Raw genomic sequence first — 15649 nt, forward strand, 5'->3', positions numbered from 1 at the left:
CTCTCATGCTTTGAATCTCTGAATTCCTCTTCTGCTACCAGCATCTTAAGTTTTTACCTACCATACCCTCTGACCCCATGATTCATGTCCCTCCCTATACAACCTCTGGTCACCCACCTCCCAAGGGGCTCATCCCATTATGGCAACAGTTCAAAGCCCTGAATCTTATGAGCTCAAGTATCCAAAATCTCATCAAGATCATCTAAATCTCATGTATATGAGGAGGCTCCAGAGTATGATCTGTCAAGTACAACTCCTGAACACAGTTCCTCTCCGTGTCTGTGAACCTGTGAAAATAAGAGACGAGTCATCTGCCCCAGCCTCTCCTAACACACAAGGCGGGACTGGCATAGACTTCAGATTCACAAAGGGGAAAAACAGGAGGTAAAAAGGAATCACCAGCCCAAGGCAGCTTTAAAACCCACCTGGGCAAACTCCAGTTCCTTGATTAGATTTCAAGGGCTGGGAATATTCTGCTGGCTCTCAGCTCTGCCCCCTGGGCTCTTGGTTCCACCCTCTGAGCTGTTCCTTTGCTCTGGGCTCATGGCTCTGCCCTCTGGGCTTGTGGCTATACCTCTGTCATCCTTCCTTTACCAGTGAAAGGTAGTGCCCTGTTTGTAGCTGAGTAGTTTTATCAGCCTGCCTTTTCCCGGCAGGATTTTAGGGGTCCAGCAATCTCTTTTATTTTGTACACTCTGTCCCTTTCAGTCTAAGCTGGCAGTGTTTCTGCTGATATAAAATTTTCAAGAGTCTCTTTGGTCTTGCATGGATTTCACAGGGGTTCACTCCATGTTCCTTTTTGGCTTCCTCAAAATTTTTTTGAGTTCTATTCTTTCCCTGCTGAATATAGCCTTTTTGTGGGGGAGGAGTTCTGACTTACTCACAGATTCCTCAACTTCTACTAAGCAAATTTCCTTTCTGGATGATTTGTTCTTCTTGTTGAAAATATTCTGTCCGGTGGCAAATTCCTCTGTTCTCAGATCACTGATTCAGCTTCTGCTCCTTCATTCACTTAGAAGACAAAGCACAAGGAGTTCTGGTTTTTGATCCACATAATGCTGGTTGGTAGTGGCATTTGTTATTATGTTTGTGCTACAGGCCCTGCATTTCTGCCTCTCCCGATCCTGGTGCAGAAGACGCAGGAGTTAGGAACATTTGCTGAACTCATGGAGTGTGTAGCAAGGCTACCAACAAGATTGCATAGTGTTTTGAAAGCAGGTTGTAGGCATAACACAGAGGTGGTTTGTGCTCTGTCATCCTCGAGCCAATTATAATATTTAGCAAGGATCTTTGCCAAAATTAGTGCACCTTCTTAGGAAAGGGCCTTGTTAGAAAAATAGTCTTGCATTGTATTGAGTTATCCAACAAGACTCAGTGTATCCTGAGGTCTCTGTGCAAGAATAAAGGGCACAGCCAGGGATTTCTGAGACCTTGTTAGTCACATTCTTTCAAAAACTTTCAAACCGTCTTAGTTCCTAAGGGAAATCTAGTTTGAATTAGGAGGTGGTTTTCTGAGGCAGGAAAATTCAATGCAAGCAGAGAAATTTTTTTGCTATTCTGTAATTTTTTCCACATCAGACAGGTAATGTGCCAATGTGGTAACAAGGTTTAACGGGGGCACATCTCACACTTGATGTGAAAACCCAATCATCATGTTTATGAACTACAAAAGGATCAAAGGCAGAGAATTTAAACAGGAGTCTACCCTGGCTCTATGATAAGCATTTTACCACTTTTGTGTTCAGGTCAGTAACTGATCTAGGTTTTGTGGGGCTTGAAGTTTATACTATTTGGGGGTTCTTTTAAAGGAAATTAATACAAAATGGTTAAGGTTCTTCCAAAGGTCTTAGACAGGTGAGAGGTCCTGAAGTTCAAGTGTCATTAGTGTCTTGATAAGTCTGCCTTTAGTTGAGACTGTTATGTGCTTGAAATTTATCTGTTCCCATACACTGATGGTGCTTATCTTGAGCCTCTCTGCTTGCATTATCTCGATTTATCTTTGTCTCCTGAGCCCCATAGAAGGTAAAAACTTGCCTGAAGTTGTCGTGCAAGTTAATGGCAACATCTAGAGGTTAGTCCAGGTTGGGAGGATAGTACAGGCCTTCTGATTTTAACCCACCAATTATTTATGGATGAGAAGAATAGTATTTCCTTTACCTTGAAATGTTTCCAGCTCTCGAACCTTTTCCCATCCCTAGTCAGTGGCTCCTGCTGTCACAAGACTTCTCGCTATTCAGTTTCTCATTCATTCATGTCCTTCATGTGCCTTTCTCTTTCCTGCCCTGCCGACCTTGGCCAGGCAAGCTGCCCAGTACCTAATCCTTGGGAACCTGCTTTAGAGTTTTATTGTGTATGCCTATATCCCTCAACAATGTTTTGTTTTGAACTTAATACAAATAGAATCATACTATGTGTGTTCTCCTGGGACTTGCTCAATCTTATGTTCCTAGGATTCATACAGATTATTTTGTATAGCTTATTCATTTTCATGGCTCCATAGTATTCCTTTGTATGAAAATGCAGTATTTATCATTTTGATTCTTTTTTTTTTTTTTTTTTTAGACAGAGTCTCTCGCTTTGTTGCCCAGGCTAGAGTGAGTGCCGTGGCATCAGCCTAGCTCATAGCAACCTCAAACTCCTGGGCTCAAGCAATCCTGCTGCCTCAGCTTCCCAAGTAGCTGGGACTACAGGCATGCGCCACTGTGCCCGGCTAATTTTTTCTATATATATTAGTTGGCCAATAAATTTCTTTCTATTTATAGTAGAGACAGGGTCTCGCTCTTGCTCAGGCTGGTTTCGAACTCCTGATCTCGAGCAATCCGCCTGCCGCGGCCTCCCAGAGTGCTAGGATTACAAGCGTGAGCCACCTCGCCAGCCCATTTTGTTTCTTGATGGACATGCAGGTTGTTTGTAATTTTTTGCTGTTGCAGACAGTACTGTTATGAGCATTCTTGTGCATGTCTCTTGGTTCACGTGGACAAAAGTTTCTCTGGGGTTGGAATGGGGAAGAGTAGAATTGGGGATTTTAGCATGAGCCCACATACAGGTTTTATCAACGAGGCCAGATTATTTTCCAGAGCGATTGTACCAAATTATACTTCCACCAGCAGCATACAAGTATTTCAGTTTTTCCAAATTCTGGCCAAGACTTGCTGTTTTGTCAATGTTTTCCACTCTGGTGAATGAGCAATGCTGTATTATTAGGATTTTAATTTACATTTCTCTGATTATTACTGAAACATGACCATCTTTTTATTTATTGGCCTAGCTATTATACTTCCCTTCTGTTAATTGCTCGTGCTTGTCTTTTGCTCATATTTCTTTTAGATTGTCTTTTTCGTGGTTATTTGAAGGAATTCTTTATAGATTTGAGACACCAATCCTTTGTCATTTTTGTCTATTGCAAATAGTTTCTCTCACTTGGTGGCTTGTCTTTTCATTTTATTTATGATGCTTTTAATGAATAAAATTTATTAATTTTAATATAGTCAAAATAATTAATCTTTTCCTATGTGGTTTATATATTTTAGACCTGTTTAAGAAATAACTCATCATGAGTCTCCTATGTTGACTTCAAAAAATATAGTTTTTCCAAGAATCCACCTGAATTGATATTTGAAAGTGGTATGAGATAGGAATCAAATTTTATTTATTTATCTAAGAAACAGAGTCTCTAGGCCGGGCGCTGTGGCTCACGCCTGTAATCCTAGCTCTTGGGAGGCCGAGGCGGGCGGATTGCTCAAGGTCAGGAGTTCAAAGCCAGCCTGAGCAAGAGCGAGACCCCATCTCTACTATAAATAGAAAGAAATTAATTGGCTAACTGATATATATATATAAAAAAAATTAGCCGGGCATGGTGGCGCATGCCTGTAGTCCCAGCTACCCGGGAGGCTGAGGCAGAAGGATCACTCGAGCCCAGGAGTTTGAGGTTGCTGTGAGCTAGGCTGATGCCACGGCACTCACTCTAGCCTGGGCAACAAAGCGAGACTCTGTCTCAAAAAAAAAAAAAAAAAAAAGAAAAGAAACAGAGTCTCACTCTGTCGCCTGGGCTAGAAACAGTGGTATGATCATAGAGCCCTGCAACCTGAAACTCCTAGGCTGAGGCGATCCTCCTGGCTCACCCTTCTAAGTAACTAGGACTACAGGTGTACACCAGCACGCTTTGCTAATTTTTGGAAGTTTTTATAGAGATAGGCTCTTGCTATGTTGTCCAAGCTGGTCTCTAAATCCTGGCCTCAGGTGACCCTCCTGCCTCTGCCTCCCAAATAATTTCATTTTTTAAAATGTGGATAACCACCTGTCCCAGAAATAGTTACTGAAAAATCATTCTTTTCCCACTAATCTGCAGTGCCAGCTATGTTATGAATTAAGTCCCTTTATTTGTGTAGCTATTATTCTATTCTTTGTGCACCTATTATTCTGTTCCATTATTCAATTTGTCCCTGAGAAAATATCACACTGTCTTACTTTAGATTTATAATATAGTTATATATGGTATCTTAGTCTGCTTGGGCTGTTATAACAAAATACCGTAGATTGAGTGGCTTAAATAAAAGAAATTTATTTCCCACAGTTCTGAAGGCTAGGAAGTCCAGGATCACAGTGCTGGCAAGGTAGGTTTCATTCTGAGGCCTCTTCTCTTGGTCTCTAGGTGACCGCCATCTCACTGTGTGCCCACATGACTTTTGCACACATGTGTATGTGTGTGTGTGGTGGTGGGGGGGAAGCGCTCTGGTATCTCTGCTTATAAAGGCACCAAATTCCATCAGACTATGCCTCATCTTCATGACCTCATCTAACCCTAATGTCCTTGCAAAAGCCCCATCTCCAAATACCATCACTTTGGGGGTTCAGGCTTCAACATAGGAATTTTGGAAGGGACACAAACATTATCTATAACATATGGTAAGGCAAGTTCCCCAACCTGGTTTTTCTTCTTCAGGAGTATCTTAGCTATTTTTGACACTTAGCTCAAAATCTTGTTGGGACTTTTTTTTTTACTGAAATTGTGTTGAATTTAAAGATCACTTTGAAGAGAATTGACATTTTACCATGTCAGTTAAGTAAACCTGAGTTTTCTAATCCATGAATGCGATATCTATTTATGTCATTTATAATGTCTTTCAATCTAGTATTATAATTTTCAGCTTATTATTTTATATCTTTTTTGATGTTATAAATTATATCTTTTTTGCCGGGCGCGGTGGCTCACGCCTGTAATCCTAGCACTCTGGGAGGCTGAGGCGGGAGGATTGCTCGAGGGCAGGAGTTCGAAACCAGCCTGAGCAAGAGCGAGACCCCGTCTCTACTATAAATAGAAAGAAATTAATTGGCCAACTAAAAATATATAGAAAAAATTAGCCGGCCATGGTGGCGCATGCCTGTAGTCCCAGCTACTCGGGAGACTGAGGCAGGAGATTCGCTTGAGCCCAGGAGTTTGAGGTTGCTGTGAGCTAGGCTGACGCCACAGCACTCACTCTAGCCTGGGCAACAAAGTGAGACTCTGTCTCTAAATAAATAAACAAACAAACAAACAAACAAATAAATAAATAAATTCATTCTTTTAGAATTATGTTTTTTGCTGATTTATCTAGAATTATAGTGGGTTGTAGTGGAATTGCTGGTTATAGGATTAGCTACATTTGATATTCATATATTGACTTTGTGTCCCTCAACTTTACCATATTCTCTCTTAATTCTAATCTAGATTCTTTGTAGTTTTATTTATAGGCACTCATATGATCTATGAATGATGATAGCTTTATTTCTTCCTTTCCAATTCTTATCTTTATATTTATTTTTCTATTAATTTAATTTTTTTAAGACTAGTCAAGTACAGTAGTTAGAAGGGGGAAAGATTAGACCATGGAGTTCAATCTGTAACTGACTGTGAACAATCGATTGAAATAACTCATTACCTTTGGACTGGCCTCTTTATATTTCTTTATCTTCCTTTCACTAGCCCAGAACACCAAGATGCCACAAGATAGAAGTAGTGATAATTGGCACCCTGTGTTATTCCTATCTAATAAGAATGCTTTAGTGCTTCCTGTATAAGATTATTATATCATAAATGAGATTAGCTTTAATTTTCCTTTTTTGTAGCGTAATTTCCAGTTTGGAATTAAGTTAATGAGCCAAGGAATGCTTTTTTATCTTATTATAGAATATTATTATTTTTTTATTTATTTTTGAGACTGAGTCTCTCTGTGTCGCTCTGGCTATGGTGCCGTGGTATCATCATAGTTTATTGCAACCTCAATCTCCTGGGCTCCAGTGATCCTCCTTTCTCAGCCTCCTGAGTAGCTGGGACTATAGGTACATGACACCATGCCCAGCTAATTTTTTCTATTTTTACTAGAGATGGGATCTTGCTCTTGCTCACACTGGTCTCAAACTTCTGACTTCAAGGGATCCTCCAACCTTGGCCTCCCAGAGTGCTAGGATTATAGGTGTGAGCCACTGCACCTGCCTAAAATATTATTCATAAGATTTGAATTATTTATTACTTGATTCTTTGGTTATACTTGCTTATAAAACATTGAAGGGGTTGGGCGCAGTAGCTCACACCTATAATCTCAGCACTTTGGGAGGCCGAGGTGGGAGGATCACTTGAGGCCAGGAGTTGTAGACAAGCTTGGGCAGCATAATAAGACCTCGTCCCTACAGAAAAATTCAAGAGTTAGCCAGGCATGGTGGTGCATGCCTGTAGTCCTATGTAGGAGGAAGGCTGAGGTAAGAGGATTGCTTGAGTCTGGAAATTCAAGGTTGCAGTGAGCTGCGATTGTGCTGCTATACTTCAGCCTGGGCAGCAGAATGAGACTGAGTCTCTAAAAAAATAAAACAGTGAAGGGCATCATGGTTTACTTTTTAAGGAAGATTTTTAACTACTAATTTAGTTTCTTTTGTAGTTATGGGATTATTCAGGTTTTCAATTTCTGTTTGAGTGAGTCTTGGAAACTTAGAATTTTCTAGGAATTTTTTCATTTCATCTAAGTTTTTATAATTTTTGGTATAAAGAAAAAATGTTTCAAATTTTGTACTTTAAAGATGTTGTTCCACTCCACTGTCTTCTCACTCGTATTGGTTTTGGGCAGAAATCTACTGCCATCTTTGTCTTTATTCTTTTCTGTGTAAGGTATCTTTTTTTCCATCTGGCTGCTTTTAATATTTTCTTTCCTTTTACCACTGATTTTAAGCAATTTGATTTTTTTGAAATTTTATTTTGGTGTGACTTGCTTTGGTTTTCTTCATGTTGCTTGTGCTTGGGATTTGTTTAGCTTCTTGGATCAATGGATTTATAGTTTTCCTCAAATTTGGGAAATTTTTAGCCATTATTTCTTTAAATAATTTTTCTGCTCTCCTTCAGGGACTCTAGTTTATGTATAATTGGGCTACTTGAAGTTGTCCCATAGCTCCCTGATGTTCTGTACAATTGTTATGCTCTGTGTGTTTTATTTTGCATAGTTTCTGTTTCTGTATATTCTGATTTACTATTTCTTCTGTATTGTCTAATGCCATTAATCTCATCCTCTGTATTTTCTTCTCAGACATCGCACTTTTCATTTGTAGCCATTCAATTGGATCTTTTTTTATATCTTTCATGTCTCAAACTAATATGGTTCAGTCTTTCTTCTAGCTTCTTATACATATGAGATACAATTATAACAGTTTTTAATATCTTTTTTTCAAATCCTATCATCTGGGTCTTGCTTTTAAGCTTTATGGGCTGGAGGCAGAGCAGCGTTTAATGTAGGGCTAATTTTGCCCAACTAGTGAGGCAAAAATCTTTTGAGTATTCTATACCAGGGGTCTCCAACCTATGGTGAATTTTATAATTATTTCAGTATATATTACAGTGTAATAATAATAGAAATAAAGTGCACAATAAATGTAATGCGCTTGAGTGATTCTGAAACCATCCCCTCCTTTCCCGGTCCCTGGAAAAATTGTGTTCCATGAAAATGGTCCCTGGTGCCAAAAAGATGGGGGACCACTGCTCTACTCAGTGTCTCTGTGAAGTATGAGGTGTTCCACTGTGGCTAGTTAACATGGGTAGAATTTCCAATGCGAGGTATGTCTTGATGTTCATTGTTTTACATAGGAATATCCAGTTTTTTTTGTTGTTGTTGTTCATAACCATTTTTTACTTAGAAATCATCTTTAGTTGATAGTCCTTTTATACAAAAAGGAAATACAGTAATGAAGAACAATAAAAATGATAACCTCACTGATTCAAAATATTGTCTATTTTTCAGCAAGAAGAATGAAGCACATTTTATCTGTGATAATACAAATGATCCTATTTTGTTTCATGAATGGCAAATTTATTTGCAGTAAATTACTTTTAGGCAATGCTATTTTATGAGAAATCAAGAATATTCATTGGTTGGTCAAACCTAATCTTTGAGTGTTACATCTGGAAAATAATTATATATTATAGAAATTATATAATATTTGATTTATAATGATATACTTACATATTTATAAAGGAAAGCCATATAATTGATAGATTTTTTTCAATTACAAGGATTTATAATACAGAACTCATATTCTAATTCATGAGCCAGTATAGAGATACCAACTATGGTACAATTGCAAGAGGTTGATCTACCTGCTGTTAAAAAACCTCTGGTAATTGGGAACATGTGATGATACAAGTACAGTGTCCACAAGTTTAGGTACATTACTTAATTTGAACCAAATTCTTCTTGTATATAACTCTCAAGTTTAGTCTTTACTTTTTTTTCTGTTACAATATTAAATCTATTACTTTCTCTGTACGTCATGTCTTTTAATAGTTAAGCATACTCACCATTCTTCATTAAATGTACTAAGCTCATGAATTTTTTTTTTTTTTTTTTTTGGTTTGGCAAGATTTGTGATTGTTTTCTTTCTTTCTTTTTTTTTTTTTTTTTTTTTTATTTCGGACTATTATGGGGGTACAGATTTTAAGGTTTCAATAAATGCCCATTTCCCCCGGAATATCCAGTTTTTATAGTATCATTTGTTGAAAACTCTATCCTTTCTCCTTTGAATTGTCTGCATCATAGTTGAAAATCAATTGACCATATATGTTTGGGTTCTACCATTTCCTTCAGGCCTCAGTGAATGGTTGGACTCAGGCAGCTCCTCATTTACCCTGTAGTGATTTATAGATTCCAGAGTGTTTTACTTTGGGCAGAGGTTGTTCAGCAGTGAGGAGCAGGATACTGGTTCCATTGAAACCTGGGGCATATAGTTTCCCAGTAGACACATCATGAGAACCCTCGTGACCAAGCTGACTTTCACCTTCATGTACTGGGAACGCCCAGGCAGTGGTAATTTGCTGTCTGCTGCCTGCGTTCTGCACCCTTGCATGTGTTGCCTTGTGTCCACATGAAACTGTTAGGGACACTTAAAAAAAGAAATTTCTCTACAGCACTGACATAAATGAATTGTACAGCTGCATATTACCTATAACATTTATGACTCACAGGAACAGAATGTCAAGAGAAGTAAGCAAGCCACAGAAGAACACATGATTAGGTTTTCATTTACTTAAAATCAAAACTAGACAAGACTATGTAATATATAGTTTAGTGATATGTTCAAGTATGATAAAACTACCCAGAATTCAGTATGTTGGTTTCCTTGGATGGAAGGAAAGAGCTACCATAGAGGAAGGACATCCAGGGGTCTTCAGAGTTACTAGTAATGCTCGATTTCTTAGGCTAGGTGGTGAGTGCATAGGCATCTGGGTTTTGTTGTTGCTCCAGTTTTTTTCTTTAACTCGCATGTGTACATTTCACACACTGTCACAGACATAAAAAGAAAATCACATAGATGTTGCATCATAATATTTCCCCAGTAGTGGTAAATGTTCACTCGTGACACAAGCTGGACTGTTGGAAGATTTTTATTTGTACAGCCAGTTGTCTGAAAGAGGAAAACCCAAATTCTTCATTGACACTTGATGTCTTGTTTTGTCCTGAGGGCTCGTCCCTCTCCTGTTGGAATTCCAGGGATGCAGGGGTCAGTCAAAGGCAAAACCATGTTGTAGTCCCTTACTGCTTTTGGGGGCAGTGATTTTTTTCCTCTTACCTTGGGTTTTCTTATTCACAGGATGGAAAAGGAAGGCAGAACTCATCCACTAAGGGCACCAAGGATGAGATAAGGAGCCAGGGAGGAGCTCTCCAGGACTTGGCTATTCCAGTCCCTGAGAAACTCCTGCAAAGGCATGTCCCTTTAGACTACAGTCTGATAGTCAAACATGCAAAGCAGATACCAGAAGTATTATCATTTCAAGTGGATTAGGATCTCAGAAACCAGAGCACTGACACTAGGCCACCCAGTGAGTCACTTCATTTATCTCTTGTGGGCTCCGAGAATAAAAACAAAGTTACTGCTCAAAGAGCCAGGCTGATGGGTGACTGCAATCATAGGACAGATCCTGTTTACTGAGACCTTGTCCTGGGCTGTGCCCCATAATGAGTGGTTTTTCAGCATTGTCTGTGAATTTCTGTTGTAGTCTTTTTGATTTTGTTTTGAGGCTCAGAGTAGAGGGGGAGGAAGTGCTGGAGATGACCTCCTTCATCCACCTCTTTCTCATCTTCCCAGTGAATAGGTGGAACACGTCAACTTCTCCCATCTGTGCTTTTTTTCCAGAAGCTCTGGAAGGATTTTGACATTTGTCCAGGAGGCCCTTGAGTGATAAGTGATACTGGACATGTTTCTGAGAGCTCCTCCTTGGAGGTACACAGGTAGAGGGATGAGCCCATGGAAGGGTGCAGATATTAGGCAGTAGGTTGGGGAGCAGTTTCTTTCTCATGGCACTCTTATCGCTGGAAACAGTGAACAGAGTCATCTTGTTGCAGATTGATAGGCTGTGGTTTTAGGTCTTGGATGAGCTCTCTAGTGCTGGTGGAAGGAGTTGGGAGAAGCAGTGGATGGCTGTTGGGCAGCACTGTGGCCTGTTGAGGAAGCAGAGAATGCACACTATCAGGCTAGTCACACCTGGGTTTTGCACAGAGGGAAATTGAAGGAAAAAAGGAGAGAACTGAAGGAACCCAGTGTGGTACAGTGCTTTGGCATCAGACAAACTTAAGTTCTATATCTAGCTCCATTGCCAAGTAATTCTGTCACTTTTGGGGAAATTTCTCTAAGTTCGAGTTCCTTCATCAGTTCTATGAGAAAAATAGTACCACCTCTTACAATTGTTGTGAAAACAGAAAACTATAATATATATGACATGCTTCGTGCTTAGTTAATACTGAGTAAAACTTGTTCCCAACCCTTTCACTGGGCAAAACAGAGATTAGAGCTAAATCCTGTCCTAGAGGATCTGCCCTTGATGTGGATGAGAGGAATGTCACAAATTTCTGAACAACAAGGGAAAATGGGACCAATGGCTATGAAGCCTCAGTGACATTAGAGGATAGGCGTTGGGAGGGAGGCAGCTGGAAGGGTGATGGGGTGCTGGAGTCAGAGAGCAGCTGCTAGGGTTGGAGATTGCAAAAGTTCCAACATTCTGGTGCAGCTTTACTGCTGTGGAGTTGGCGTTTAGGAGGGTGAGGCCAGAGGGTACCACAGGCCATCTCCCTGAGCTCTCAAGGAATGGAAGTGTCGATGTTGGAAGGGAAGACTGAGCATGGTTAGAAGTTTTTAGAAATGTGGCGTGATCAGAAAGGCAGTAGATCTGAGCAGTGAAGGAAGTGGGGGGGTGGACTATCTCTAAGGGAATGAATGTATCATGTCAAAGTGGAGGTAAAAGGATTGGGAGCAGCAGTGGGAATCTTGGGGTTGGTGCAGGATGAGGCTGGGGCAAGAGTGGCCTCATTTCAAGAGGGCCACAGGGCAAGGCAGTGTATAGGGAAGCCTGGCTACTTGTTAGAGGGTGAGAGATTTACAGGCTTGAACCTAGACGGCTTGAACTGGGCTGGCTGGTCACTGCTGCTGCTGCCCCAGCTGGTAGGGTTGACATGTCCCTCCTGTTGGACATCTAGTTTGAGAGGCAGGCTTCAGTCCTTCCTCTTGTGCCTAAAAACTGCCTCACCTCCCCCACTTCTTCCCATGCCCCATTAATGAACACTAACTAGGCCCCTCCCTTCCTTCTGAAAACCCACCTCCTCAGGAATCCTTCTGAACCTGCAATCTTCGGATCTTCACCTAGGAAGCAAAGACAGCCCCCAGACTTTTGGTCTTTGCTCTTCTTGTCATTACAACCTACAGAGCTTTGGGCGCTGCTTTTCTAGAGCTACAACTTGAGGAATGAATCAGTCGCTCTTCTTTGTCTCTTATCCTTTGCCTCGGTAATAAGATATTAATGGAAATATACTCAAGGCTGTACCTTTATCTCCTCTTTGTATATGAAAACATGGAAAGAAAGGCTATTACTGCTTGGAATGCTGGCTCACTTCTATAATCCTAGCACTCTGGGAGGCTGAGGCAGGAAGATCGCTTGACCTCAGGAGTTTGAGACCAGCCTGAGCAGGAGTGAGATCCCATCTCTACTACAAATAGAAAAAAGGCCGGGCGTGGTGGCTAACGCCTGTAATCCTAGCACTCTGAGAGGCTGAAGCAGGAGGATCACTCAAGGTCAGGAGTTTGAGACCAGCCTGGGCAAGAACGAGACCCCATCTCTACTAAAAATACAAAGAAATTAATTGTCCAACTAAAATATATAGAAAAAATTAGCCAGGCATGGTGGTGCATGCCTGTAGTGCTAGCTACTTGGGAGGCTGAGGCAGAAGGATTGCTTGAACCCAGGAGTTTGAGGTTGCTGTGAGCTAGGCTGACGCCATGGCACTCTAGCCCGGGCAACAGAGTGAGACTCTGTCTCAAAGAAGAAAAAAAAAAAAAATTAGCCAGACATGGTGGTGTGCACCTGTTGTCCCAGCTACTCGGGAGGCTAAAGCAGGAGGATCATTTAAGCCTAGGAGTTTGAGGTTTCAGTGAGCTATGATAATGCGCCACTGCACTCTAGCCAGGGTGACAGAGCAAGACTTTGTCTCAAGAAAAAAGAAAGGCTGTTACAGGAACAGAGAAAATCGAGCATGGACTAGCCTCAAAGACCAACCTCACCCAGGGATCTTATGGGTACCCTGGGTGCTTCTTTCAGGTTTCCAAAGCAAGCCCAGGCCCAGCCTTAATCTCTGTCTTCTTAGTTGTCCATGTTTTCTGTTGTCTGCTCCCCATGGCGTAGATTGAGCTACTCTGTATGATCTTGGCCACTCAGGAAGCAGCAGGTATGCTTAGACTTGAATCCTTGTCCTGAGGAACCCACATCCAGTGTCCACCTGCCACTTAACCTTGCTTTTGTGAACTACAGAACAGAAAGCTCCCAGTGTTTGTGCTCCTTTGCTGTGCACAAGGACCCTTAGGCTACCTTCACCACTTCAGCTGAGACCCTAGTGCTCCTCCTTCAGCCCTAAGTGAGAGATATGGTCTCTTTAGGGCTGAGCCAGATCCTGCCAATGAAGGAGAAAGAGGAATCTATAAACTCAGTAATGGAACAGATATACCCAAGTCTTTTAGCTTGTTTCTCTAGAAGACACCCATTGATGATACCTGTAAGAGAATGTGAATTTTGCTTCTCCCATCAGCTGATAGTTTATTCACTTGGATTTTTTTGCTAATTCTTATGTAAAGACTGTGTCTGATGCCTCATTTTTCTCTGAGACTCGAGGGTGGATGGGGAGTTACTTTGGCTTCCTCAGAGCACAGAGCTCAGCGTACAAGTCATGTAACTTAAGCGCTACTGATACTGATCTTCAGTTACCACTCTGGTGTGTCCTGGTGCCTAAAAAGGGACATTGGCATCTGGCCCCCAGGATCCAGCTCTCCAGCTCTGATCAGCTCTCTTTTTCCTTCCAGGGAATGTGAATTTCTTCTCTAGTGGCCTTCTGTTTTCTCACCGTCATCACGGAAGTATCGTCATTTCCAAGGATCACATGAATTCCATTTCCTTCTATGATGGGGTAGGTGTTTTACTGGCCTTGATGAGGCTCCACTGACACCTTAGCATGGGACAGAATTATAAGTGAGCCAAAGAGGGAAAGAAATGGCTAATTTTCCTGATAATGATAATTTAATTTATTGAAGTATACTTTCAATACAATTAACTATGTTCATTTAAAGCTTTGAGACAGAATCTCATTCTGTTGCCCGGGCTAGAGTGCTGTGGCGTCAGCCTAGCTAACAGCAACCTCAAACTCCTGGGCCTAAGCAATCCTTCTGCCTCAGCCTCCCAAGTAGCTGGGACTATAGGCATGCACCACCATGCCCAGTTAATTTTTTCTGTATTTTTAGTTGTCCAGCTAATTTCTTTCTATTTTTAGTAGAGATGGGATCTCACTCTTGCTCAGGCTAATTTCGAACTCCTAACCTTGAGTGATCCTCCTGCCTCAGCCTCCCAGAGTGCTAGGATTACAGGCATGAGCCACCAGACCAGCCTCCACCTTTTTTTTGAGACAAGAGTCTTGTTCTGTTGCCCTGGGTAGAATGCAGTGGCATCATTGCAGCTCACTACAACCTCAAACTCCTGGGCTCAAGTAATCCTCTTGCCTCAGCCTCCCAAGTAGCTGGGCTACAGGCGCATGCCATGATGCCTGGGTAATTTTTCTATTTTTAATAGGGACAGGGTCTCACTCTTGTTTAGGCTGGTCTCAAACTTCTGAGCTCAAGTGATCCTCCCACCTTGGTCTCCCAGAGTACTAGGATTACAGGAGTGAGCCATCACGCTCAGCCTTCCCTCTACTCTTGACTTCAGATAACAACTGATTAGTTTTTTTATCACTGTATATTAGTTTGCATTTTCTAAAATGTCATGTAAATGAACATCATACCTTCTGTACCCTTTGAGTCTGGCATTTTCCACTCAGCATAATGATTTTTATTTTTTTTATTTTTTTTTTTTTTTTTTTTTGAGACAGAGTCTCGCTTTGTTGCCCAGGCTAGAGTGAGTGCCGTGGCGTCAGCCTAGCTCACAGCAACCTCAAACTCCTGGGCTCGAGTGATCCTTCTGCCTCAGCCTCCCGGGTAGCTGGGACTACAGGCATGCGCCACCATGCCCGGCTAATTTTTTATATATATATCAGTTGGCCAATTAATTTCTTTCTATTTTTATAGTAGAGACGGGGTCTCGCTCTTGCTCAGGCTGGTTTTGAACTCCTGACCTTGAGCAATCCGCCCGCCTCGGCCTCCCAAGAGCTAGGATTACAGGCGTGAGCCACAGCGCCCGGCCCATAATGATTTTTAGATTCATCCATGTTGTTGTGTACATTTATAGCTGGTTCCTCTTTATTGTTGAGTAGTTTTCATTGTATGGATATATCATGAAATTTGTCAGACTAGTTAGTAATATAAAACTCTAAAAAGTATTTCAGGTGATAGGGACAGGGAGAGGTTTTATGGGTACAGTTACAATTAGAAAGGATGAGTAAGTTCTCATGTTTTATTGCACAGTAGGGTGACTATACTAAGCAATAAATTATTAAACATCTCATAATAGCTAGAAGAGAAGACTTTGAATGTTCCCACCTGAAAGAAATGATAAATGTCTGAGGTGATAGATATGCTAGTTATCCTGTTATATAAATTGAATAAAAAATTATTATTATTATTTTAGAGACAGAGTCTCACTTTGTTGCCCAGGCTAGAGTGAGTGCCA

General features: G+C 41.1%; 1 protein-coding gene and 1 non-coding gene across 7 annotated transcripts in view; one reads left to right on the plus strand and one right to left on the minus strand.

The window, feature by feature from the left end:
• Positions 1-15649, plus strand: part of DNAAF9 (dynein axonemal assembly factor 9) — a 134334-nt gene that overhangs the window by 72948 nt on the left and 45737 nt on the right. For all 6 annotated transcript variants that reach the window (XM_012754833.2, XM_012754829.3, XM_012754830.3 and 3 more), the window contains exon 21: positions 13855-13958. In XM_012754833.2, coding sequence (XP_012610287.2) covers positions 13855-13958 — 104 coding nt within the window. The remainder of the gene's footprint in view (positions 1-13854; positions 13959-15649) is intronic.
• Positions 1573-1675, minus strand: LOC142861537 (small nucleolar RNA U13). The gene has a single exon (XR_012912763.1). It is a non-coding gene; the product is annotated as a small nucleolar RNA U13 (small nucleolar RNA).

The sequence above is a fragment of the Microcebus murinus genome, chromosome 16 (assembly GCF_040939455.1).
Source record: "Microcebus murinus isolate Inina chromosome 16, M.murinus_Inina_mat1.0, whole genome shotgun sequence".
NCBI lineage: Eukaryota > Metazoa > Chordata > Mammalia > Primates > Cheirogaleidae > Microcebus > Microcebus murinus.